Source organism: Humulus lupulus, chromosome 4 (assembly GCF_963169125.1).
Source record: "Humulus lupulus chromosome 4, drHumLupu1.1, whole genome shotgun sequence".
Lineage (NCBI taxonomy): Eukaryota > Viridiplantae > Streptophyta > Magnoliopsida > Rosales > Cannabaceae > Humulus > Humulus lupulus.
Window position 1 is genome coordinate 189,826,571 of NC_084796.1, and position 25,771 is coordinate 189,852,341.

The 25,771-nt window shown below is 40.6% G+C and overlaps 1 protein-coding gene across 1 annotated transcript; it reads left to right on the forward strand.

Annotated features, from left to right (window-relative positions):
- The first annotated feature begins 1,867 nt into the window (after nt 1–1,867).
- On the forward strand, nt 1,868–2,230 carry LOC133832749 (L10-interacting MYB domain-containing protein-like). The gene has a single exon (XM_062263056.1). It carries the CDS (start codon nt 1,868–1,870, stop codon nt 2,228–2,230), a length of 363 nt encoding a protein of 120 aa, XP_062119040.1.
- Nucleotides 2,231–25,771: the final 23,541 nt, after the last annotated feature.

Below are 25,771 nucleotides of genomic sequence, written 5' to 3' on the forward strand. Positions count from 1 at the left end.
ATTTTTATAAAATAAAATAAAAACCAGTCATTTCTTCATCAAGAAAAAATTGAAGGTTAGTAATTTCTTTGATCTATTTTGTCTAGTTTCTTCATGAAGAATATAATATAGTTTTCTCTACTTTTCATTTTTGGAACAGCCATTTTCAAAACAATCTCACTCATTTTTTGATCGACAAAAATTCAAGATTAGTAATCTTTTTATTTATTTTTTCTGCTAATGGTATTCAAAGTTCTTATTAAACTACGATTGTTTTTCTACGAATCGTTTTTAAGTTTAAATTTTAAACAAATCGTATCTTTTATTATTTGTTTAATTTTTTTATTTTATAAATAGAAATTAATTTCCTAACCATATTTAGATTTTTTTTTTTTTGTATTATAATATTTTATTTGAAATTTTGGTTGTTCATTTTTCTTTAGATCTTGTTGTATTATAATCAGATATTTATTTCTTGTTATAGAAGTATAATGTGCTTTTTCACTACTATCTTTTTTACAATTTCATATGCAAGGGACTAATTTTTTTCACATAACATATATATATACCAATTGGTTATAGTGAGTGTAACTTTTCAAAGTCATTGTACGTTATTTTATGTTTTATTAATTATAAAGGTTATCATAATTTTTATTCACATAACATATATATATATATGTATATACCAATTAGTTATGGTGAGTGTAACTTTTTCAAAGACATTGTACATTATCCTTAGATTTAAATTGGATTGGATCTTCATGGGATGGAATGAGTCATTTCAGATTAAGTTGATTACCCTTACTAAACGTGTGTAGCTCCACATAACACAACTAATTATTTTAAGATATTACAGAGTAAATTGGAATATAAATATTTAAATATTTGGGGCAATTTTTATCTAGATTTTTTTAAGTCTAGATTTGAATGAGTTTGATAAGATATACCAATCACATTAAAAAAAATAAAAGCATATTTATATTATGGAATGAAAATCTTCACTAATAAAATACATTTAATCCAGGCGTATTATTGCATTTACTTAAGAAAATAAAATCCCTAAAATACATAAAAAGTAAAAGACGTAATAGTTTATATACAAAAAAATCCTAAAAATAGGGTAATTATTAATTGTCGTATGTAATTTTTTATTTACAAAAATATATATGAGTGTGTATGCATTCTAGCCTAAATAGATATATGTAAATTGTAGAATTATAATTATGTAAAAAATATTTATTGAATGGAACTTCTCAAGTTCCATCAATTGATCATCATTAAATATATGAACAAGAGGTTTCCAACACCTTTTTATATTAGATTTTAATGCTTTTAAATCACTATTGCATTATTATTCTTTGTGACATATATGTATCTATAACAAAACTTTTTTTGGTCAAATATATCATTTATGTTGTTATTAATTATTATTATTATTTTATGTCTATTATTAAAAAAAACTACCCAAGACCATTGACTTTTATTTATTACTGAATTTGAAAAAGAGAAACACATGCATGCTTAGGGATGAAATTGTTTGAGTATACTGACATAATTAAATTTGATTCACATATTGAAAGTATCTCCTTTGCTTACTTCTCCACAATGTGATCCTTAATATGATCCATGAGTGATCCAATTTCTCTTTTATTCCTTGTAATTAATATGTTATCTTAATGACTCTTGATAAGTAGTGTTTCTACTAATCTTTTTGTCTTCCTCCTCTATCATGGAGGAGAGGCCTTTTTCACACACACACGTTTTTTAAGTTAAATTTCACATTATTAATAATTATTGCTCCTATTTTGAGAAAATAAAATATTATGTGTGTATATTATTATTTTATGTTAGTTTGCATTTCTTATATGAAACTTTTTTTTTAAATAGAATGACGAGTGAGGGTGAGGTAACACAAGGAAAATCAAAAGCAATTTGGGATCCACCAACACATGAGAAATGGATTGATTTAGCTGTAGAACAAGTGAGAACAGAAAATAGAAATGGATCACATTTTAGGGAATTAGGTTGGAAATTTTTTATTGAAAAATTTAATCTTGCAACAAAAATAAATTATGATCGAAAGCAAATGAAAAATCATTGGGATAATGTTAAAAAAGAGTGGCAACAATGGGATTCACTACTTAGAGGAGAGACTGGACTTGGTTGGGACATACAGAGGCAAACAGTTGATGCTCCAGATGAATGGTGGGATGCAAAGTTACAAGTAGGTTTCTGTACAAAGCTCTTATAATTATGATTTTTTTATAAATAATAATCTTACTATACATTTTGTTTCCTAATTAATATAACATCAACAGAAATATCCGGATGCTGCTAAATTTCGAGTGACTCTGCCGAGTGGACCACAGCATGGGTAGTTTCAGTAGCCGAAGTCGCCTCAATTGGCTGGATGGCCTTGGTAGATTGGGTCGCCTCGGCCGTTTGAACCTCTTGGGTCGCCTCGGCAGCTGAAGCCGCTTCTGCAACCTGGGTCGCTCGAAGACGCTCTTCAAAGAGGAGTCTATACTTCTCGGGCTCTCCAATGAAATCCAAGCTCATGTCTTGGCTGTGGTACCAGGCCACGTAGAATGCATCCTCGACGATTGTCTTAACTTCATTATTCAGTTTGTCCACCTGACACCGAGACGACATGTTCATTTCCATGGCTTGGAGGGCTTTTCTCTCCCCTAGTTCAGCTCGGTCGATGGCCTCCTTAGCCTGCTCCTGAAGTTGGGAGTTTTCAAGGACCCTTCGGGCGACCTCGGCTGTGGCCTTCTTAGCCTCCTCTTGGGCTCGCTGCATACTCTCCATGGCCGTTTTCGTTTCCTCCTTGGCCCGCTGCATGTCCTCGATGGCTTTTTGGACAACCTCTTCAAGCTCTCGAGAGCGTTTTTTCTCGACTACAAGGGCTGCCTTAGCTCGGGTGAGCTCTTCTTGAGGGCCTTGGAGTTTCTCCTTGAGGGAGGTTATTTTGTTTCGGGACCTCTGGAGTTCATATGACTTCTCCATCATGATGTCTCCCAAGTGTTGGCATGCCAAGGTGGACTGCAAAAGAAAAAAGGAAAAGGTTAGCCTAAAGCATTGATGAAGTGAATTAGAATGTGAGAATGGATGACTTACCTGGATAGAAGTGTACCGACACGAGGCCACGAGAGAAGCCTCGTCGCTGTCGCCCAATTAAGAGAAACTTCGAGCAGTCAACTCACACATAGTGGATCTGACCCCCTGAAGGAGCTCAGCGGCAAAAGGGGCAATAATCTACCTTAGCTTGGCAGAGAATAAAGTCTCCAGCTCGGCCCGACCTATTGGAGGAATGGTTGGCCTCTCTCAGGGTGGCTTAAGTTGGCAAAGGGCCTTGGATGTCTCGTGGAGAGCCTTGTTGCCTTTCTCCAGCCTTGCTTCAAAATGTTGAATCATTTTCTCGTATTTCTTCAACAGGGCCCCCTCGTACTTGTCGACGTACACCAAAAGACAGATCTGGGGTGGCATGGCCTCTTGCTCCAAGTTTTGGACCACCTCTTGCTCTGAGTCTTGGACCACCTCTTTTGGCCCGGGTGAGGACGGGATCTCTAGTACCGGGGGTAGGTCGACCTTAGGAATGGCCGCAAGGGAGTAAGAACTATCTGCCTCTTGGTTGGAGGAGAGGGTTCTGGATGCTCCTGAAGGCGTGAAGACCCCTCTCCCAACGAAGAGCTCGGGGGTGGTCCAATCCTCAAGGCGGACTGGGAAATATCAGCTAACCCCATGTGAGCTGCAAGAACAAATCAAACAGTTAGTGTATTTACCCGCAATAAATTAATGCAAATAACATAAGCTGCTCGGAGGCCCACCGTGAGTTAATCCTCGGTGCAGGAAGTGAGGGTGTCTTATCCTATTTCCGACCTCACAACTCATGTTGCTGCCATATTGGCAAAACCAATTATAGTTGAAAGACGTCACTCTGACTAGGGGTACAAAGCCCCGAGGAGTTGAGTGTCTCCCCGAGCAATGGAAATACACGTCTATGAAATCTAAATAATCTTGGAATTCTTCCCCAGTCCAGCGTCGATGTGACATTTGACCACAACGAAGGAGAGCTGGAGAGGCCCAATCATGCTCGGGACTTATCCTATCCCCTATCTGGGGAGCATAATATAGGCTGAGGGGTAGTTTACCTGGAGCAACGTGAAAGGCTTCCATCCCCGCCTGAAGCTCTTCCTCAAGCTCCCGATCCTCTTAAGCTTCTCGGGCTACTTCCACGGCGCACATATTTTCCAGTCGATCCTCCGCCGCCTGCTTCTGTAAAGCCCTCCTAGCTAGCCCGTCTATGTATTTCATATGACAGGACGCCAACTCCCAAGACTTTTTAGATTGTCGATACTTGGTTAGCTCCTAGTTGTTGATTCGTTGTTCCACGCTGAGAAGTCCCAACCTAATGAGATTGGCTTCCGTTACCAGGACGCTAAGGTCCAAATCTCGGTCAGGAAGAGACTACATTGCCTGAAGGCGATCCTCGAAGAGTTGGACGTAGTGGGCTTGGTGAAAAGGGCCTATTCAAAAGAATTAAATAAGGATCGAACATAAAAGAGCCCTAAAAACATGAAAGATAAAATGTTCGGGAAGATACTCACCAATCCTGGCGAAGTCGAGAATGAGGGCCGGATTGCTTTGAGTCGGGAAGTCGTCCGTGAAGAAGAAGGTATCCTTGTAGTCCCGAGAATGGTTCTCGTTGTGGCAAGGAGCCTTGTAGTCGAGAGTCGAGGCCGCATACTTTGCCAAAGCATAGTACCCATCTCGATTGGTTTTCTTCTTCCTTAGAGTGGTGTGGAAGCTATATAATTATAGGATCTCCACCGACGAAAGCTCGGGCCACTTTTGCTTCCAGTACAGAATGTACATTCCCGTGAGCACTCTGTAGGCATTGGGGAAAGCTAGAAAGGGGCAATCCCCATGAACTTGAGAAAGTTCACGAAATATTGTTTAAGGGGTGGGTATCCCCCGCCATTAGGTGGGCTTGGCTCCAGGCGCCCAGGCCATTAACACTACGATGCGCTCTTTCGGACTCTCGACAAAGGCAGATGAGGCACTTGTCCCCGATCGAGTAGTGCCTCATAATGGCCTCTATGGAATCGAGATGTCGGATCAAGGTGTGATAATCCTCCACTTCAAACCCATCACCCTCATACATCTATGTAGGGTGTGGAAGTAGGGTTCTATTAACTTCCTCCGCAGTTAACCCCTATCTTCGGGCATTTCGGGCATTTAGGGCCTCTCCGCCACTTGGTTGTCAAGATGAACGACTAACTCCCCAGATAGTTCTCGGGCTCCTATCCTTGCATTGTGCTCGGAGGCACCTTGTTCTCAGGCCATGCCAGAAATCTCCTGGTCGAAGAGGTAGAACCCGTGTTTGTGTAGTTGTCGAAGTTCCTCGAACATCTGAGACAAAAACCAAGCAGTTAGTATTATGACCGAAGGAAAGATGGCCAAAACACGGACGACCCTAGCGATACTGCTCGAGGAGAAGAGAAAGGTTTTAGAAATGCGGGGTATCATCGGCACCTAAGGATAGGCTGGAGGGGATGAACCTACTGAAATCTAGGAATTCCCCAGATACCGGTCACAGGCCCATAAACACAAAATTGACGTAAAAACTTTTGAGGGCCATTTGAATGTCCCTAATAGCAAAATGTGCCTAAAATGACTCGTAAAAACTAGAAATAGACTCTCAAATACCATACCATTGGCATTCCTAAGCATATATCGAAAATCCTCAAGCATACACAAAAACAAAAAGGTAGGTCCAAGGCACTTACCCGAGATGAAACGAAGGTAGGTGCTGAGGCGAGTCCTAACCCTGAAGTATCGTTTGTCATCTACCCAGAAGTACGACGATTCATGCCAATCGTCCAGAGCTCCTGGAAAAAAAAAGGTTGAAGATAAAGGACAACCTAGAGAGAAGAAAGTGTTCTGAGAGAGGGTTTTTTATTTTCATATGTGAGACTGAAGATGGTATTTATGGGCTTTATACCCAGTAAAACTTATGAGGGAAGCAACTTCCCCACGACCATCGAATTGCTTGCCCTGGTGAGATCATGGGGGTGATCCAACGTTAGGGTTCAAAAGGCGTGGATCGCAATCATTATTTCTTTGGGGAAAGACGCCTCGGGTGCACAGTAGACGTTTGGGATCGCAAAGTTGACCCATAATTAAATACACGGATTGACAGTCCCAACAATGGGCGTTGACACATGGGTTCACTCTTCATAGTGATGTTAAAGGAAAGCCCAAATATGTTTCCCTCCACTTTTTCAAATCACTCCTCTTAATTTAAGTCTCCACTACCCGAGAGCGAGTAGAGACTCGGGGGAAAATGTTGTCCGTATTTTCACCTCTGACACGTGGCAACTCACAAAGATTAGCTCGAATGATCGTAGATAACGTCGGGGTATGTTATCCCCCAAGGCCTGTATTTGGGGCGAAGACCTTTTTAGGTGAGGTCGCCTGCCTTTGCCAGTTGGTAGGTTGTGGATACCTTAAAGGTAGATTACTCTTTGAGGTTTGCCCTCGGAGCTGGAGTGTCTCCAGGTGAAGCAACTACGGCAATGGCTCTCCTCCCCCAATCGTCTCCCAAGTCCAAGGTTTTGGTTTTCGGACCTAAGATAGGCGCCAGGTGTCAACCAATGCTGGTTTTCAGCGCCAGAGGATCGTCTGACAACCTTTTTGGGCGATCCGTCCACCGTGTTGTCGAGTGTATGACTCGACGATTCGCACTCCCACTATGTCATCTGACATGGAGGTACTTACAGCACGCCTTGACAGTAACTAAAGCATGTTCCCCATAAAGTAGGTACCTTTCTGCGGGGGGCCCTGTAGAACTCGCTTGGGCCGCGATCTCTATTCAATGTCGCCCAATACAGTGAATTGGTATTAATTCCCCAATAATGGGAAGAATGTGTATTGATTATTGATGATTAGTATTAATGACCCTAGCCCAAATAAATAGGGCTGGGAGTCTCAATGTAAAGGGTTCAGTATTTTAGAGAGAAAACACATTGTACTCAGAGCAATCTAAACGCTGCCTGAGAATACACCATTGGAACATGCCATATCAAGCTTCCAATCTTTTTAATACCAGAGACTCGTGGACTAGGGTTCTTTTATAACTTAAACCACGTAAAAACCCTTGTGTTCCTGTTATTATTTCTTTAATCTCTCGTTTTAAGGTTGATAGCGAAAAAGGCAGTCAACAAAGATCATCAATCATTTGATGCATCCCCAGGCACATAATAGGAAAAATAATTGGGCAACATTTTATGACTGAAAATAAATAAAAGACAATAATATTACTATTTGAAAAAATATCAATTATTCGGAAAGTAAATATGATGCATGAATGCAACAATTAAAAGACATAAATAAACATTTACTTTTCTACAATAAAACTACCCAACAAATAAAGTGTCGTCTTATGGTCGATCAAGTTAAATTCAGATAGCTTATAATACAATCTTATCTTTATAATTTAAACTCAAAATAGCTCTTTATTTTCTCTTTTAAAAAGAAATTACCATTGGTTTGGTCAAGATGCAATTATCCGCTGCAAAAGCTTAATTGCATCTTTGTAAGTGTAACTCATTATTTCGGAATTCGTGACTTAACTTAGAGAATGCCGACTTAGTGTTGGTCAAGCCTAAAATACATCACTTCTCCCTATCTTCGTAAGAAGCCAACCTTGGTATTAATATGTCTAGAAACCTTCCTTAGGGGTACAGAAACAAAGCCGCCTTGAGGCCCTATTCATATCTCATGGTGTTGTACTAATAATGGAGACCGTAGGTTACATTGAGATGTTCACCTTCTCCCACTTACTATTTTAGAAATAATGTGTTTTATTAAACTAATCAATTAAGTCCAAATTAATTACTAGTTTATTAATAACCTATGAATGTAATTAATTAAAAAATATATTTAATTTAAAAGAGCTTGTTTCTACAATTAATGTGATCTAGATAATTACTCATTACATTCATCTAACTTTACTAAAACACTTTTTCAACAAAGTTGGTTATCTTAAAGGCCTATAAAACTATTGAATTTATTGTGGTGTGAGTTACCAAGTTTTAACTAATTTAACACTTAGTAGTTTACATGCAATTGATTTCTCCAAAACAATTCACATAAACAATTAGGACAATCCTAAATAATCATGTTTCTAAAGATGCATGAGTAATGAAATATTGTGTGGGATTTCATGAATGGCATGTAATTGACTAATGCATGATCATGTCATCAATCAAACATTAATTAACATTTATTTAAATAAATACACTAAATAAATAAATAAATAAACAATAAATGATAAATGATAAACCAAGTATTATTGAGTATTTCTAAATTTACAACATTCGAAAAAATAGAAATAAAATTTCAAAATAGCCTTTGGGTGGTTTTCAAGACTCCAAGAATGCTTCTCCGCTCTTTTAGGCTTTCTTGTTTATCTTTAGAAATTTGTTAGGCCCAGCTAATTAATTAGAAACTAACTTTTCAATTAATTTATTTAATTAAAACTAACTTTTAATTGAATAACTATTTTTGTCATCTTTGTCATTTAGTTGAATTTAAATAAATAAAGAATCAAATTCAAATAATCATTTAAACTTAAGCTAAAATCTTAACCAACTAAAAGATATTATATTTTTCTAATAAAAATAAAATAAGATAATTAAAATTTCAAATTCAAATAATTAAAAAATAATAATTGCACAAAAATTAGGACCTAACTTGAGCACCAAGAATGGTGCCCTAGATCACTAGGACCGCGCAGCTACAAGGTGAGTCAACGGGCTTGGGTGTGTGCGACTGGGTAGCAGGCGCACGCAGGTGGGCGCGTAGGCAGCTGGGGAGCTGCACGGCGCAGGGGCGTGGGCTGGCTACTGGTATGCAGGGCATAGGTGCGTAGGGTGTGGGTGCGCAAGGCTGGGCGATGCACACATCAGGAGAGCTTGGGGCTCGGGCGTGTGCAGGTGGCTGGGAGCCTGGGCTCGTGTGCGCGCAGGTGGGGCAGCTGCGGGGCTCGAGCCGTGTGCCTCCAAGGTGAATGGCTCGAGTCCCTTTTTCTTATTTTTCTTGTGTACAAATTTTTCATATCTTGATTTCAAAAATAAAATTTACAAAAAACCTATGCCCTTTATGGCTTACTCAAGATTTTAGAAATTCAAATTCCTAACCCAATAGCACCATATAATTAAAGATCCATCATTCAACTATACATTCAAAAAACATATTCATCCATTTAATATACATATCAACATACATATGAAAAATTCAAGAAACCCACACAGTATTTAATATACATATATATATATATGTAGACTGCTCTAGTGCAATTGTTGGTATTTAAAGAGAAAATCAAAGATATGCAGTAGGGGATGGGCCCTTTTTAATAATTATTAATACCAACCAAGATCATACACATATATATACATTAAATCACATAAAATCATAATAAAGATTACCTCTTGTAGCCTATCAAGTGTCCTCGAATCTTTTTGTATAAAATAAACGATCTTCCTATCCAATTTCTGAAAGATCACACCTTGATCTTCCAGACCAATCCTCAAACACACAAGGACGTGTGTGGGCACGTAAGATTCAAAAGGTTGATTTATGACTCTCTAGATGTACCCAACACATGAGATCTAGAGAGGTTTGATAGAGAGAGGAGGAATTGAATAGTTTTCAGGTTTTTTATTTATTTTTTAAAATATTGCTTCTGTTTTAGAGAGATAATCAGATAGTCTATGAAAAACAATGACCTTCTTAAAATTATCGCTTCTTTTTAGATTTATAAAGATAATTAACTAATTTAATTAATCTTTATTTTATTAAAAAAAATTGATTAGTTATAACCTTATTTAATTATTTATTTAAATCATATTTAAAAAAGAATAAGTATATATAAATAATTAAATAAAACAAATTATTTGAAATTCAAAATTCAAATCCCATGCATAAGAAATCTCTGTGTGTGGCGTCACACTCACTGTACAGTGAGTGTGTCGACCACATCATTAGCGTTATCCCTAATTTTTCTCATTTGTTTATTTAATTAATATTTAAGACAACATATTTAACCCAAAATAAATATCAGTTAATTCAAAATTAACTTAATCTTAAAATATCAGTTTTAAATAAATAAATAAATATCTTATTCTAAATAAGATAATTATTAGTCTCTCTTTATATATTAATCCAAACAAGATTAATATTTATTTTAACCTATAGTTTTTCAATTTAAAAATTATATAGTTAAATAATTGATTAATTCATAATTAATCAATTGCCCATAACTATCACATAGTTATTTCATTGTCTTGGAAAATTAATTCATTTGCAATTAAGTACTTCTCTCTACGAATCTTTCTTTTGACATCTTACCCTTGACAGTGTAGGACAAAGGTGATCTGATGACCATAGACCTATAATACGAAGCTCCAATAAACTAGATTATCAATTAAACTCTTTAATCCAATAATCTTATTTATTAATTCCATGATTACTCCACTATAAATATGGAATTTCACTCTAAGTATTTATAGAATTATATTTACAAAGTTTTCTCTTGTAGTTCATTGATATAATCAATAAAATGTAGTTATGTCCTCCATTTATTGGTTTGTTAATTATAGCTGGTCAAAATTACCGTTTTACCATTCTAATTACCTCTTGATCCTTAAGTACCATTAATTCACTAGTGAATAATTAATCTATAATCAAATTACAGATTTGAGCTCAATAACTATTCAATTCTAGAATTAACTCTAAAGGGAACCAATATTCAATTTGTTAGGAAAGCATGGGTTCCATTATTGTAATTCATGTTCCCAGCCATTCATGATATTGAATCTCCAAAACAAAAGTCATTAGTCTCATTATACTAGAAAACCTTAACAGGTGAACAAAAGATCCAATAAACACAAACAGGAGTTCATGAATACTCAAGATTTAGACTGATCTACAAATGATCATCTATTATGATAAGAATCAAATTTTTATGTCAAATGGCAAGTTTATAAAGATAATTAATTCTTATCGGTCCTGTAACGTCCCAAAATTGTTAATAAGGTTTAGTGCCTCGATTAGTGTGTCGGGAGGGCATAATTGGATTTATATGTGAAATTAATTGAATACGTGTGTGATTATGTAAGCATACGTGATTTATATGGTGAAATGAAAATATATATGCATGTTTATGTGTCTTCAATATGCATGTGGGTCAATTCTTGTTAATAAGGGCATATTTGTAATTTTGACTAGTTGATGGTATAAATGTAAATTATTTGTGTGTTGTGAGTGAGACCACATTGTTATGTGGATATATTTGAGATGTGTGGCACGAGACGATCCTAGTGAGCAACCTGGCGGAAAAGTCACATCGGGGGTTAATACCCGGCTCGGGGTGAGCATAGGGGTATTTTAGCAATTTTGTGTGTGTTACCGGGGATGTTAGAGTATGGGTTAAAGTTGGGGGAAAATACTAGTGATGTGAAGACTAGCGGGATTAATTAGGGATTTTAAATGGAATTTGAGGTTTAGTGGGAAATGGGGTAAAAGACTAAATTGCCCTTGAGGGAATTAAAGGGTAGGCTTAATAGGCAAGGGCATTATAGTCTTTTTCCTGGGGATAACTCAGACTTAGCCTGAGGCAAACCTCGCATTCACGTTTCTTTCTGTTGCTCTCCTTCTCTCCCTTGCAAGTGGTTCTCTCAAGCTTGTGAAGGGAATTTGTTGAGTTTCAAGCTTAGGGTTGTCCTTGGTAAGAATTGGAAGCTAGGACTTGGGGATTAGAGGTTGTAAAACTAAAGGATCCAGCTGGGGGCACTCGAATTCTCGTAGGTAATCTCAATTCTCAAGCTTTTAGTTTATGGTTTTTGGTATTTTTGTTGAAACCTTAGAGTTTTGAGTTTGGTGGTGTTTAGAGGGTTTTGATGATTGCTTTGTGGTGGTTTTCTATTGGTGGTGTAATTCTGGGGTTGAATTAGGTTAGAAATCAAGTTTGGGGTGGATTGGGAAGGATTTGCGATTTTTAGAATCACATGAATTCTGGGTTCACGAGGTTGTGCCGCGGCCTGCATGAACTCAGAAGCCTAGGGTGTTTGCTGAACTACCTTATCCCCGCAGCGCTAGGTCGATTGCGCCATGGCGTGTGTCCAATAAATGAACTTGGGAGGCTCTCTGACTTGAAGAGGGTTGTTGCACCTCTGAGGAGCGATGCGGCTCAAATAGAGAGTATTATCCAATTGGGATTTTTAAGCTCGGCAACTCAAACCTAAGGGCTCGAGAAGGATTTTACTACCCTGTTTAATTGAATTCGAGGTTCCAGAGGCTAGGGATCAATTTTTGAAACTTTTAATTGGATTAGTCCTTAATGGATATCCATTATTATGTTGTGACTAGAGGTACCGCAAGGCTCGGGAAACAAAGGATCATGCTCGTTGTCACCCTACCCTATCGCAGAGGACCTGAGGTAAGAAAATTATTTCTTGCACCCAGTATAGGGTGTGTGCCTCAATTGTAGGGCACGGAAAAAAGTGTGCCATGATACCATTATAGTTGAATATCTGTTGTGAATGAATTTATGTTATTATAATTTTTGGTATTGAATGTCTGTTTGGGAGACCGTTAATGGCATCACATGTGTAATGTGCGCCATAGTGGCAAGGCCATAACACGGACCTGGGATCCACCACAGTGGCGGGGCCATTATGAAGATGGAATGTCCATCCACTCGGCATGAGTCGTATAATGTTTGGAAAATATATTGTTGGAAAGTCTATATGAGTATGATGTGGTTATAGAATATGCAATATATGATAATGTTATATGTTTATATGTATGATTACTATGTTTTCTTACTGGGCCTTGACTCACGAGTGCTTTGTGGTGCAGGTAAGGGCAAAGGAAAGCTGGACCAACCATGAGTTGGAGAGCTATGGTGGCATCATTTACATATTAGCCTGCTCAGCCACCACAATTAAAATATTTTGGGGAACAGGAGTTTAGTGGAAGTTTTCCCCCTTAAGTCAGCTAAGTCTGTATTTATTTTTTAATGAACTTGTATTTATTTGAGACCTTTGGGATCCCATGTAATTAGTTAGGCGTTTAAATGAAAAGTCCAACTTTTTGGCCAAAACTTTTGATACTTAAACTGTCGTTTAACCCTAATTACACTTTAAGTCCAAACGACTCACTTAACAAGTTAAGCACTATTTTTAACACACGATGTAACGAGCCTGACTATTCAAGGCGCTACAACTTGGTATCAAAGCTACTAAGGTTTATTAGTTCCTAAAGATTGGTTGGGCATGTACACTCATCGCAAAAGATAAGCTCGACTCAAGGTTTGGTAATTAATAAAATGAGTATGTGCTTAACCATTTAAATGAAATATATGTGCCTTATATGCATGCTTGATTAGGGAGCATGAGCTATACTGATAGGGTCTGGCTCTTGACTGCTGATTGAATATGAGAATGTATGTTTATTATACTATTGATGCATATGGAATGCCAAGTAGCATGATGTATGTGAATGTTATTTAGTTGATTGTGAACTGTGGGGAAATTGTGAAATTTGTTATCATTGCCTGATGAGACGAGCTATTGATTGCAGTTATTCTTGGAGAGTTATTCCTCCAAGGCGATCAATTCGACTAGTCGGTGCTAAGATCGAGGCTAGAGATGATAACCAAGGTCAGGACCCTCCGCCAGTCCCTGAGAATTGGCAGCAGATGCTTGCTAAAATGCAAGCCAGACTGCAGAGACAAGAAGAAGAAATTCGTCAGGTAAGACAACAACAAGTTCCAGCAGGGAACACTGCACCAGTAGTACCATCCGCTGCCCTTGTACATGTTGTACAGGAGCAGCCAAAAGTATTGAACAGATGGGAACCCTTGTATGAGTTGTTAAGGAAGCAACACCCTCCTACATATGAGGGAGGGCCAGACTCACTGCGAGCAGCGCAATGGATGAGTATGACCATCTTTATCTTGGACTTCATGAGGGTGGTGGGTAATGATAGGGTGGCCTACGCCACTTACATGATTCGGGAAGATGCTCGCATCTGGTGGGAGGTTGTATCTCAGACCCGGAACGTTGTTGCTTTGAGTTAGGATGAGTTTTGGGATTTATTCAGCGAGGAATACTAGAACGACGCAGTTCGAGCTGCGAAGGTAGATGAGTTTACCAGACTAGTTCAGGGTAACATGACTGTGACTGAGTATGCCCTTAAGTTTGACAGGTTAGCCAAGTTTGCTTCTTAATTGGTGCCAACCGATGCTGCCAGGAGAGACAGGTTTGTTCGGGGCTTAAAACCCATGGTAGCACAGGATGTTAGGATCACCTCAGTGCCTGGGGTTACCACATATGCCTAGGTGTAGGTGGTTGAGAAGGCCCTTACTGCTGAGGGTGCAGAGGATAGGATTTGGCGGGAGAGTGTCGTGAGACGTGATGCTAGGAGGATGGTACCTCCACTTATTGGGTTTGGTAGGGCCGGAGGCCCCAGTGACCAAAAGAGGAAGACCCCTGACAGTTCTACTACTCCTAATCCTGACAAGAGAGGTCGGGGTACTCAGAGTAGCTACCAGGGTAGCAATGAGGCCTGAAGGAGTTATACAGTAGCGCCAGGTGCTAGAGATGCTATGTGGGAGAATGTCGTGCTAAGGCATGCTTCCTTTGCCGGGTAGTGGACATTTCCAAAGAGATTACCCACAACATAAGAGAGAAGAACATAACAAGGTTGATAGTTTGGCGCCAGCTCGAGTTTTAACACTAACCAAGTCAGAGGCTGAGGCTAGTCCCTCGGTAGTGACATGTCAGATTTCTAGCACTGGCTCTATTTACACTGTATTAATTGATTCTGGTGCTACGCATTCGTTTGTTTCTAGTAGAGTGGTTGATGGACAATTTATGCCCTGTGATTTCTTTACTGTGGGGTTTGGTACCTTGTTGCCTACTGGGGAACTAGTTGTTTCTAGGAGATGGATTAGATCCTTGCCAGTAGAGGTGGATGGTAGAGAGTTGTCAATAGATCTGATTGAGCTAGCTATGGAGGATTTTGATATGATTTTGGGCATGGATTGGTTAGCCAAGTATGGGGCAACCTTAGATTGTAAAATGAGGATGGTGACCTTTGAGCGCGATGGAGATGACCCGTTTTTATTTGTGGGCACTGTAAATGCGCCTCGTATTTCGATGGTCTTAGCACTGAAGGCTAGAGACCTAATGTAGGGAGGATGCATGGGATTCCTAGCGAGTGTAGTAGATATCACCAGGGATGTGTCAGTTAGGCCAGCAGAGATCAAATTGGTCTGTGAGTTTTTAGATGTATTTCCAGAGGACCTACCGGGATTACCGCCGCAGTGGGAGATTGAATTTGTTATAGAGGTGGCACTAGGGACAGAACCTATATCCAGAGCACCATACATAATGGCTCTGACAGAGTTGAAGGGATTGAAGGTACAGTTACAAGAGTTACTGGACTTGGGATTCATTAGACCTAGCTTTTCACCATGGGGTGTGCCAGTGTTGTTCGTTAAGAAGAAAGATGAGGCATTGATGATGTCTATCGATTACAGGGAATTGAACAAGCTGACTATTAAGAACAAGTACCTGCTGCCAAGGATTGATGACATGTTTGATCAGTTGCAAGGTAGGACAGTATTCTCAAAGATTGATCATCGATCTAGTTATCACCAGCTGAGGATCAGGGATGAGGATATTCCGAAGATGACCTTTCGCACAAGATATGGACATTATGAGTTTCTGGTCATGTCGTTCGGGCTGACCAATGCCCCAGCAACTTTTATGGATCTGATTAACAGGGTGTTCAAGGACTACCTCGACAAGTTTGTGATTGTCTTCATCAATGATATCCTAATCTACTCTCAGACAAAGGCAGAACACGAGCAACATCTTCGATTGGTACTTCAGAGGTTGAGGGAGCATAGATTGTATGCCAAATTCAAGAAGTATGAGTTCTAGTTACCTCACATGACCCTCCTTGGTCACAATGTTAGCAGGGATGGAATTTAATTTGATCCAGCTAAGATTGAGGCAATGAGAGATTGGCCAAGGCCCAGAAGTGCCTCAGAGATCAAGAGCTTTCTTGGATTGGAAGGATACTACCGACGCTATGTAGAAGGATTCTCAAAGATTGATACACCATTGATAGAATTGACACGCTAGAATCAGATATTTGTATGGTCAGACAGATGTGAGAATGACTTCCAGGAGTTGAGGCGAAGATTGATTATAGCTCCAGTATTGAGTTTTCCATCAGATCAGGATTATTTTGTGGTTTACTATGATGCGTTAAGGCAGGGGTTAGGTTGTGTCCTTATGCAAGCAGAGAAGGTGATCACTTATGAATCATGGCAGTTGAAAGAATATGAACATCAATACCCTACACATGATTTGGAGTTTGCAACAATGGTCGTTGCACTAAAGATATGGCGGCACTACCTCTATGGGGAAATGAGTGAGATCTACACTAACCACAAGAGCTTGAAGTATTTCTTTACCCAAAAGAATCTGAACATGAGACAGATGCATTGGCTGGAGTTGGTGAAAGATTATGATTGTGAGATTCTTTACCACCCATGGAAAGCCAACATGGTGGCAAATACCTTGAGTCGGAGGGGTCTGGGATAGTTATTTAGCCTGAAGCAGATATCGAAGGAGTTGGTAGAAGATATGACCTGAGCAGGGATTTAGTTGGTCATGGATCGATTAGACAAAGTCACCTTGCAGTCACCCTTTTGGAGAGGATGAAAGAGGGCCAGTTGAGTGATCCTCAGCTGATGAGACACCGAGGGGACGTCCTAGCTAGAGTGGCTAAGGACTATATTATTTCAGAGATGGGGATGCTAAGGTACAAGGAGTGGATTTGTGTTACGGTGGACTCTGCTATCAGATGAGAGATTCTAGATGAATCTCATATGACACCGTATTCACTTCATCTAGGCACCACGAAGATGCATCAAAACCTGAAAACCTTATATTGGTGGAATGGGATGAAGAAATATGTGACTGAGTATGTGGCTAAGTGCCTGACATGTCAGCAAGTCAAGGTTAAACATCAAACACCAGTAAGGTTATTACAACCTTTGGGTATCCCTGAATGTAAATGGGAGGACGTCACTATGGACTTCGCAGTTGGGTTACCCATGACAGTGGGTCAGCATGATTCAGTGTGGGTGATTGTGGATCGGTATACCAATTCAGCCCACTTCTTGCCAGTAAGGACGGACTATACATTGTTATATTATTTCATATAATATAATTTTAGATTAAATAATGTGACAAAATGTGATTTGTCACACCTTGTGTTGACTGCGTTTTTGGCCAACGACATGTAGACGTCAAAAACGACAAAAACCTTCAAGAGAAATAAACGACACAGACGATTTTTATAGTGGTTCAGCCCCAATGTGTTGGTAATAGCCTAATCCACTTAGAGTTGTGATTATAGATCTGCACTCAAGATCAGATGAACCTGAGTCAACTGAGTTTCTTCAGTGCAGATTACAAGAATACAAGAATTCTCTCAAATACAAGTACTCTCTCTCTCTCTCTCTAGAAAATAAGAATTCAAATCAAAAGTTCAAAAGTCCCCTTTTATGATGCCATTAGCCTTGTATTTATAGGCTCAGGATCGTACAGATGATATCCCCCATAATCGGGATATTTTGCTATTCTCATTATATTTAGTTTACAATAATATTCAAAATATAATAGTATACTATATTCATGGGATAAACTGAGAGATTCTCGCGCAAGCCAAGACCGATTCTTGTTGAAGCCATTTCTGGGATCTCTTGCGTAGCCCTGCTCTGTCTAGTCGATCCTTATCTCACTCAGGCTGGTCGACCAAACCTTCACTGGGCAGACACGCACCTGACTGGGCAGACATGCACTTAACTGGGCAGACATGCACTTGACTGGGCAGACATGCACTTGGCTGGTCAGACATGGTCATGACCGATCGGCCAAGGTCATGACTGGTCGGCCAAGGTCATGCCTGGGCAGACAAACATGTGACTGGTCAGACAAGGTTGGGCAGTCAAACATGTGACTGGTCGGACAAGGTCATGCCTGGGCAGTCAAACATGTGACTGGTCGGACAAGGTCATGCCTGGGCGGTCATGACACTTCTCTGGCCAGTCAAAATTCTTCACTGGTCTACCGGGTCACTCCTAAGCCAGATCACCCCAACCATTCCTTGCCATTTGTCATTTTTATTGCCACGTCATCGGATTCCAATTTTTGGGGATAACATTTGCCCCCCAAGTTTATTATACGATTTACTCGTATGATAAACTTTTTCTCTAGCAAAATGTTTTTGAGGTCATCCAAAAGCTTCCATTCGGTCGATAACTTTCATGTAATCCCACGATTGAACTTGTCTTTCGATTTCTTCAAATTCTTTTTTTGATGTTGTGGTAGTATCCCATGAGTAAGAAAACATGTTTGTGCCCCATGTCCTTGAGATTTATTGTCCTTTTGGACATTATAGTTAATTGGTCATTATTTTTTCTAACCATTCGGACAATGGGTATGCCCCAAGCTGCTCGGACGCAAAAGATTTAGTCTTGAATTTCTATGCCCACCAATCGGTCACCTTGATGCCCCTCAGACACCTTGATGCTGGTTGGTCGGATGCCTCAACATCCGCTCGGATGCCTCAGCATCCGCTCGGATGCCCAAGGCTTAGCTCCTCGGACGCATGCTGCTCGGACAGATGAATACTGCTCGGACACAGCCCAAGGCTTAGCACCCCAGCTGCACGAACGAATGCTGCTCGGACACAACCACACCCGACCGGATGCAGCTCAAATCCACTCAGACGCAGCCTTGGCTGCTCGGACACCAGCCCTCGAATGCACGCCATTCGGTCATCAGCCTTCGGATGCCCAGCCAGCCATTCGGATGCAACCCCCCAATCGATCGGACGCACGCGCGGAAGCAACCTAGCTGCTCGGACACCGCTCGGATGCAGCCCTCGGACGCGCGCGCGGGCCTGCTTCGGCACACTCGGCATCTGCTTGGGCACATGACATAGCCATTTAAGCCTATGCCTAAAACTTTCCCTACCAAAAACCATCAAAGCACCTTGTTCGAATTTCCCAAAAGTGTTTTGAGAGATTGATTTCTCTCAATCAATCTTGGGAAAAAATGACTTCTCTTCTCGAAGAAATTTTTTTCACTGTGTAGTAAATATTTTTACTTTGCATTCATTTGCTCGTGTTTGTTTGATCCACTCCAGAGACTCATCGATGTTATTTATGCTAAACAACAGAGTTTCCTACTCGATCGGTGATACATGCTTAGCCGACCAGGGAAGTTGTATCTGCTCTCCCGACCAGGAAAACTTTGCACCTGATCAGCTAAACCTTGTACCCGGCTAGTAGTTTGCTCTTTAGTTTTGTGAAGACAATTGTTGCTTAGCAGCTTTGATATTTCTCTCTTACAGCTGAGTTGTTGGCATTTATACTTTACTTTTCTTTTCTAACTTAAAACATTCTAAGTCTTTTTAGACTTAAAAAGTTATAAGTTTTTTGTGAATAGTAAAGTCACTCTGATGTATGCCTTATATTTTCGCATGAGTACTTAGTTTTCTAACTTAGAAATTTTAGACATTTCATAAGTCCATACTAAGTATAATTTCTCACACTCTTATTGCTCTAACATTTTATGAGCATAATGTTTATTGTCACACGAATATCTGCTTCTAACTTGAAATTTTAAAAAATTCCAAGTTACTTAAGCTTTGTCAAACAAGTTAGCTTAATGGCCTTTTTGGACTTCGAAAATTCATAAGTCAGCCTAAAAACATATATATTAACTCGTGCTCTTATTGCATGTGTTAAATTATATACCAGTATACCCCATGTGCCCCCCAGGTGATCAAGGGTTGAAAGATCCTGGGTCACTCGCTACTTGACCGAATCTGCTCAAGCAGTTAATTGCTCGTGAAACACATAGAATATATGGAAAATATTCGAGCAGTTGAACACTGATTGAACGTATCGACCAGTTGAACACTGTCCGATTTTACCGACCAGTTGAACACTGCTCGGATAACTAACACACATGCATATTTGTAGCAAGAATCGACCTCGCTGCGCGTAGTCTCTTTTATTACTCATAAATTAAAAAGGACAAAACATGTCTAATAACGAGTCTTAAACAAAAAAAATTGTTCAAAAATAAAATGACTGGTTAGCAAATAACCAGCTCATAAACCAAACTTAAATAACAAGTCTAACAACTCGAAATCAAGCTACCACTCTGAAAGCGGTATTTAGAAATAATATATCCTCCGATGCTCGCCACTCCAGTGGTTTCTGATCCTAGCACTCCTGCTCAACATACCTCTCCCTTGCTTCGTTGCTATCCTCAGCTAAGTGTGGACCTCCACATATAGTGTCTAAGGTAAAGGCCACAGGTCCGGGTTGCAAGGGTGGAGATCTTTGTCGTTTGAACCCAGGATTGCTGCTGCCTCCTTCTCCTTGGGGTGTCTCTGCCCAATACTTTCTCAACTTGCCCGACCGGAGAAGAAATTCTATCTCGTCCTTGAGGTGATTGCATTCATTCGTGTCGCGACCATAATCTCCATGGAAACGACAAAACTTATTCATGTCTCTCTTCCTCTTCTCTTTCCTGATGGGTGGAGGTTTCTTGTACGGAACCTCTTCATGACTAGCAAGATATATTTTCGCTCGGCTGGCCAAGAGAGTGGTGTAATTAGTGAATTGAGGCTCATACTTGGTTGGCTTTTTGCTTGAACTCAACTTTGCTTTCTTTTCCTCAGGGTGGTCAGACCCGCTATTTCTACGTTTCTTTCCACCATTACTAGGAGAGTCAGTTGATCCGCCCGGATTGTTTATGCCATTCTCCTCTTTCTCGATTGCATCATCCAATTTCATATACTTGTCTGCTCGGTCAAGAAATTGTTGAAGTGTTGAAATTGGATTTCTATGTATACTATCCCACAAAGGGCTCCGATAAGTTATCCCAGCGGATATGGCAACCATCTTCCCCTCGTCTCCTACAGCAGTTGCTCTATTGGCTTCTCTCATGAATCTCTGTATATAATTCTTTAGAGACTCATCTTTTCCTTGTTTGATATCTGCCAAGTGGTTGGCATAAACTGGTGGAGTACGGGCAGTGTTGAATTGTCTACAAAACTCCTTCCTGAATGCTTCCCAAGAGGTAATGGAGTTCGGCTTAAACTTCCAATACCATTCCTGGGCAGTATCCGACAAAGTAGTCGGGAAAACTCTACACCGATAATCATCACTCACTCCGAGCGATTCCATCTGGTCCTCGAACTTCCCAACAAGTCTGATGGGATCTGCCTTTTCTGTATATACTGGCAGAATCGGTGCTTTATATTTTGCCAGTGGCTGGGCTGCTCTAATCCGGGCACAAAATGGGTTGCCACTCCGGTGGCCAATCGCATCTATCCCGGAAGGTCGTTTTGACAAACCTTGCACTGCAGCTGTTAGCATGTCAAGCTGGGCTTGGATGGCTGGTGCAACTGATGAAGTTCCAAGGTCTTGACCGCCTGGTCGGGCATTACCATCTGGTGCACTGTCGTCAAGTATTTCTACTTGACTGGCAGGGCGATTCAGATTTTGCCCTTCGACCGGGACGGTCCTCCTCTTGTTAGTGATAACGTCCCTCAAATCCTTCCGGGAAGCATGCTCTCCTGCCCAATCGAACACCATACTTTTCGATTTTTCAGAGGGCTTAATACGCGGGACTTGCACTCTCCCACTACGCTGCTGGCCGGGGTGCAGTGGAGGCCTTTCGGTACGCCCCGGGCAGCCTTTTCCTCCTTGTTGGTTGTTATCATTCTTCTCCTTTGACTGGTCGGTGTGATGACTATCAGCTTCATCACGACCATGCCCATCTTTGAAGTGTGAAGTTTCTTTACCTCGAGGAGCTCTATTTTGCTCCTGCTCAGGTGGAGTTTTTTTGCTACCTGATTTATGAGTCCCTGATCTAGAAGTCTTTGATCGATGGCTCCTTGAGGGGGTTCTGGAGTTCCCCCTTTGGGTTGAGGCAGTGCCCAACCGGACCCCATCTTCTTCCCGACCAGGTGGGCTACTACCACTCCTGTTTGGCCCTCAAGAATTGGGCCTATCAGTGTTCTTACGACCAGCTTTTGTGGTCCTTGCTCCAGGGGTGGCTGCTCCTCGTGCTGTAGCTTAGGCATTGGCTTGGGCCAGCTACGTAGCTGCCTCCAGAGCGAGTGCAGCCTCGCGATGTCACCTATCGGCCTCCTCCTACTGTCGCTGGATCTCCTCACTCCTGGCGTCCATCTCCTGTCTCTGCTGCTCAAACGCCGCCTTCTGCCTTGCCATCTCTTCAGCGAACGCCTCCTGTCTGGCATTGAATTGTGCCATCTCCTTCTGGAAGGCCCCCATGGCTTCCTGGAGTTCTTCAACTTCTGGAGTCACGTCCTCGAGCACGACTCTAGGCTTAGTCTCACGATCTTGTGGGCCAGGACCTTCTGATCTGGCAGGCTCTTTAGAGGAGCATGTCTTCTTGGAGGCCGCATTGGTGCTCTTAGGCACCATAATACTTCAGGGATCGTCTGTCTTTCTCTTCAGGCTCTCAATGAAAGCACCAAAATGTTGACCGTGTTTTTGGCCAACGACGTGTAGACGTCAAAAACGACAAAAACCTTCAAGAGAAATAAACGACACAGACGATTTTTATAGTGGTTCAGCCCCAATGTGCTGGTAATAGCCTAATCCACTTAGAGTTGTGATTATAGATCTGCACTCAAGATCAGATGAACCTGAGTCAACTGAGTTTCTTCAGTGCAGATTACAAGAATACAAGAATTCTCTCAAATACAAGTACTATCTCTCTCTCTCTCTCTCTCTAGAAAATAAGAATTCGAATCAAAAGTTCAAAAGTCCCCTTTTATGATGCCATAAGCCTTGTATGTATAGGCTCAGGATCGTACAGATGATATCCCCCATAATCGGGATATTTTGTTATTCTCATTATATTTAATTTACAATAATATTCAAAATATAACAGTATACTATATTCATGGGATAAACTGAGAGATTCCCGCGCAAGCCAAGACCGATTCTTATTGAAGTCGTTTCTGGGATCTCTTGCGTAGCCCTGCTCTGTCTAGTCGATCCTTATCTCACTCAGGTTGGTCGACCAAACCTTCACTGGGCAGACACGCACCTGACTGGGTAGACATGCACTTGGCTGGGCAGACATGCACTTAACTGGGCAGACATGCACTTGATTGGGCAGACATGCACTTGGCTGGTCGGACATGGTCATGACCGATCGACCAAGGTCATGCCTGGTCGGCCAAGGTCATGCCTGGGCAGACAAACATGTGACTGGTCGAACAAGGTCATGCCTAGGCAATCAAACATGTGACTGGGTGGACAAGGTCATGCCTGGGCAGTCAAACATGTGACTGGTCGGACAAGGTCATGCCTGGGCGGTCATGACACTTCTCTGGCCAGTCAAAATTCTTCACTGGTCTACCGGGTCACTCCTAAGCCAGATCACCCAACCATTCCTTGCCATTTGTCATTTCTATTGCCACGTCATCGGATTCCAATTTTTGGGGATAACACCTTGTAACATATTATTGAGAGTCACAAAATTTGACACATATGTGTGCCCAAATGTGACATATTTTGGAGTTACTAAATCAGTTACAAATTTGTAACTCCCAAATATTACCCAATAATGTGTAGATTGTATGTTACACATTTGAGATTGGATTTCACAAAGCCATTATGAAATATGGTTGTTGGAGACATGTTTTAACTCCCATTAGGTGTTTGGAGGTTACAAAATCATGTGGGAAAGGATTTGGGACGTTTTGGAAAAATGTCATTTTGTGTCGAAAATGGCATGTGGCCATGGCCACTGACTTTCCCTAGCCGCGGCCAAGGGGACAGAGGCCAATGGCCGCGGCCACTGATAGTCCTAGCCGCGGCCAGTGAGGCTGATAACCAATTTGTTTTTTCCAGTTTTTTCCAATTTGAACGATTCTAACATCCCAAGTAACTCCCAAATCTCCATTATAATTCCATAAACATCCAATTAAACATTGGTAACAGTCATGGGGTTGGTGGAATTTGAAATTCAAAGGATATCTCAATACTCTATAAATAGAAACCTAATGCTCACTTGTAAGACAACTCTATTTCTATCCACTAGAGCTATTGGCTAGAATTACACCAAAATGCTTGATTATTCCAGAGAGCTATTTTCAATATTGAGAGAATCTCTTAGTGCTTGAGTAGGGAGAAATAAGCTTTTGGGCAAAGGTTGTAAACCTTGTTAAAGTTGGTGATCCCCAATGCTCTTCACTTTGGTTGTGTGAGTGAGAGTATTTTACTTTTTTGTTCTTGTTATTTTTTTCTACTATTGATTTTGTCTTCTCTTCTTCTATTTTCTATTTACATATTTATTTGTATCCTTTGTTTTAGAGTTGTAGTTCTTATAATTCTCTTCTTCCTCTTATTTCTACATTTACTTGTATTTTGATTATAGAGTTGTAATCTTATTTAATCAATTACCTTGTCTATTGTATTTTGCATAGAGTTGTAATAGTGTTTCTTATTTTCCATTGAGACAATAAAAATATATCTAACATACAATGGACCAGTATGTTGATCTTTATGTGAAGGAATTAGTACGTCTCCATAGGGCGCCTAGGTCGATCGTATCAGATCAAGACCCCATCTTTACTTCCAAGTTTTGAGGGAGTCTGCAGAAGGCTATGGGAACTTAGTTGAAATTTAGTACAGTTTACCATCCTCAGACAGATGGTCAGTCGGAGAGGACGATTCAAATACTGGAAGACATGCTTCGGGCATGTGTTCTGGACTTTGAAGGGTCCTGGAGTAAGTATTTTCCTCTGATAGAATTCTCCTATAATAACAGCTACCAGCCAACCATTGGAGTGGCTCCTTACGAGATACTGTATGGGAGGAGGTGTAGGTCGCCCATTCACTAGGATGAGATGGGTTAAAGGAAATATTTAGGTCCTGAAGCAGATCAGAGGACCAATGAGGCCATATAAAAGATTAGAGCTCGGATGCTCGCGTCACAAAGTAAACAGAAAAGTTATTCAAATCTGAGGTGCAGAAATGTGGAATTCCAAGTGGGAGACTATGTCTTCCTTAGAGTTTCGCCGCTGAGAAGGGTGAAGAGGTTTTGGAAGAAGGGCAAGTTTAACCCTAGATTCGTAGGACCATTTGAGATCCTAGAGAGCATTGGTCAGGTAGCCTATAGGTTGGCTTTACCACTGGCTTTGTCGGGAGTTCACAATGTGTTTCATATATCGATGCTCCAGAGGTATGTATCATATGCAACTCATCTATTGAACTATGAGGATCTAGAGTTGCAGACAGACTTGTCCTATGAGGAGCATCCAGTATAGATTTTGGATGGAAAGGATAAAGTCTTGAGGAACAACACTATACTGCAACGTCCCAAATTACCTAATAAGGCTTAGGGCCTTGATTAGGGGGGCAGGATGGCAATTTATGGTAATTATGTGCTTGTGTGGTGTATTTAGGTGTAATTATGTGATTATGTGTAACGACCCAAATTTGCTAATAAGGCTTAAGGGCCTTGATTAGCGTGCCTGGAGGGCATAATGGGAAGTATGCGTGAATTTAATGATTAAGACGCATGATTATGATTTTAAGCATGTTATATGACTATTTGAGTATTTGAGATGCATGATT

Bases quoted from the DNA above. Each gene is read 5' to 3' on its own strand.
- LOC133832749 (XM_062263056.1), top strand. From the start codon at position 1,868: ATGACGAGTGAGGGTGAGGTAACACAAGGAAAATCAAAAGCAATTTGG.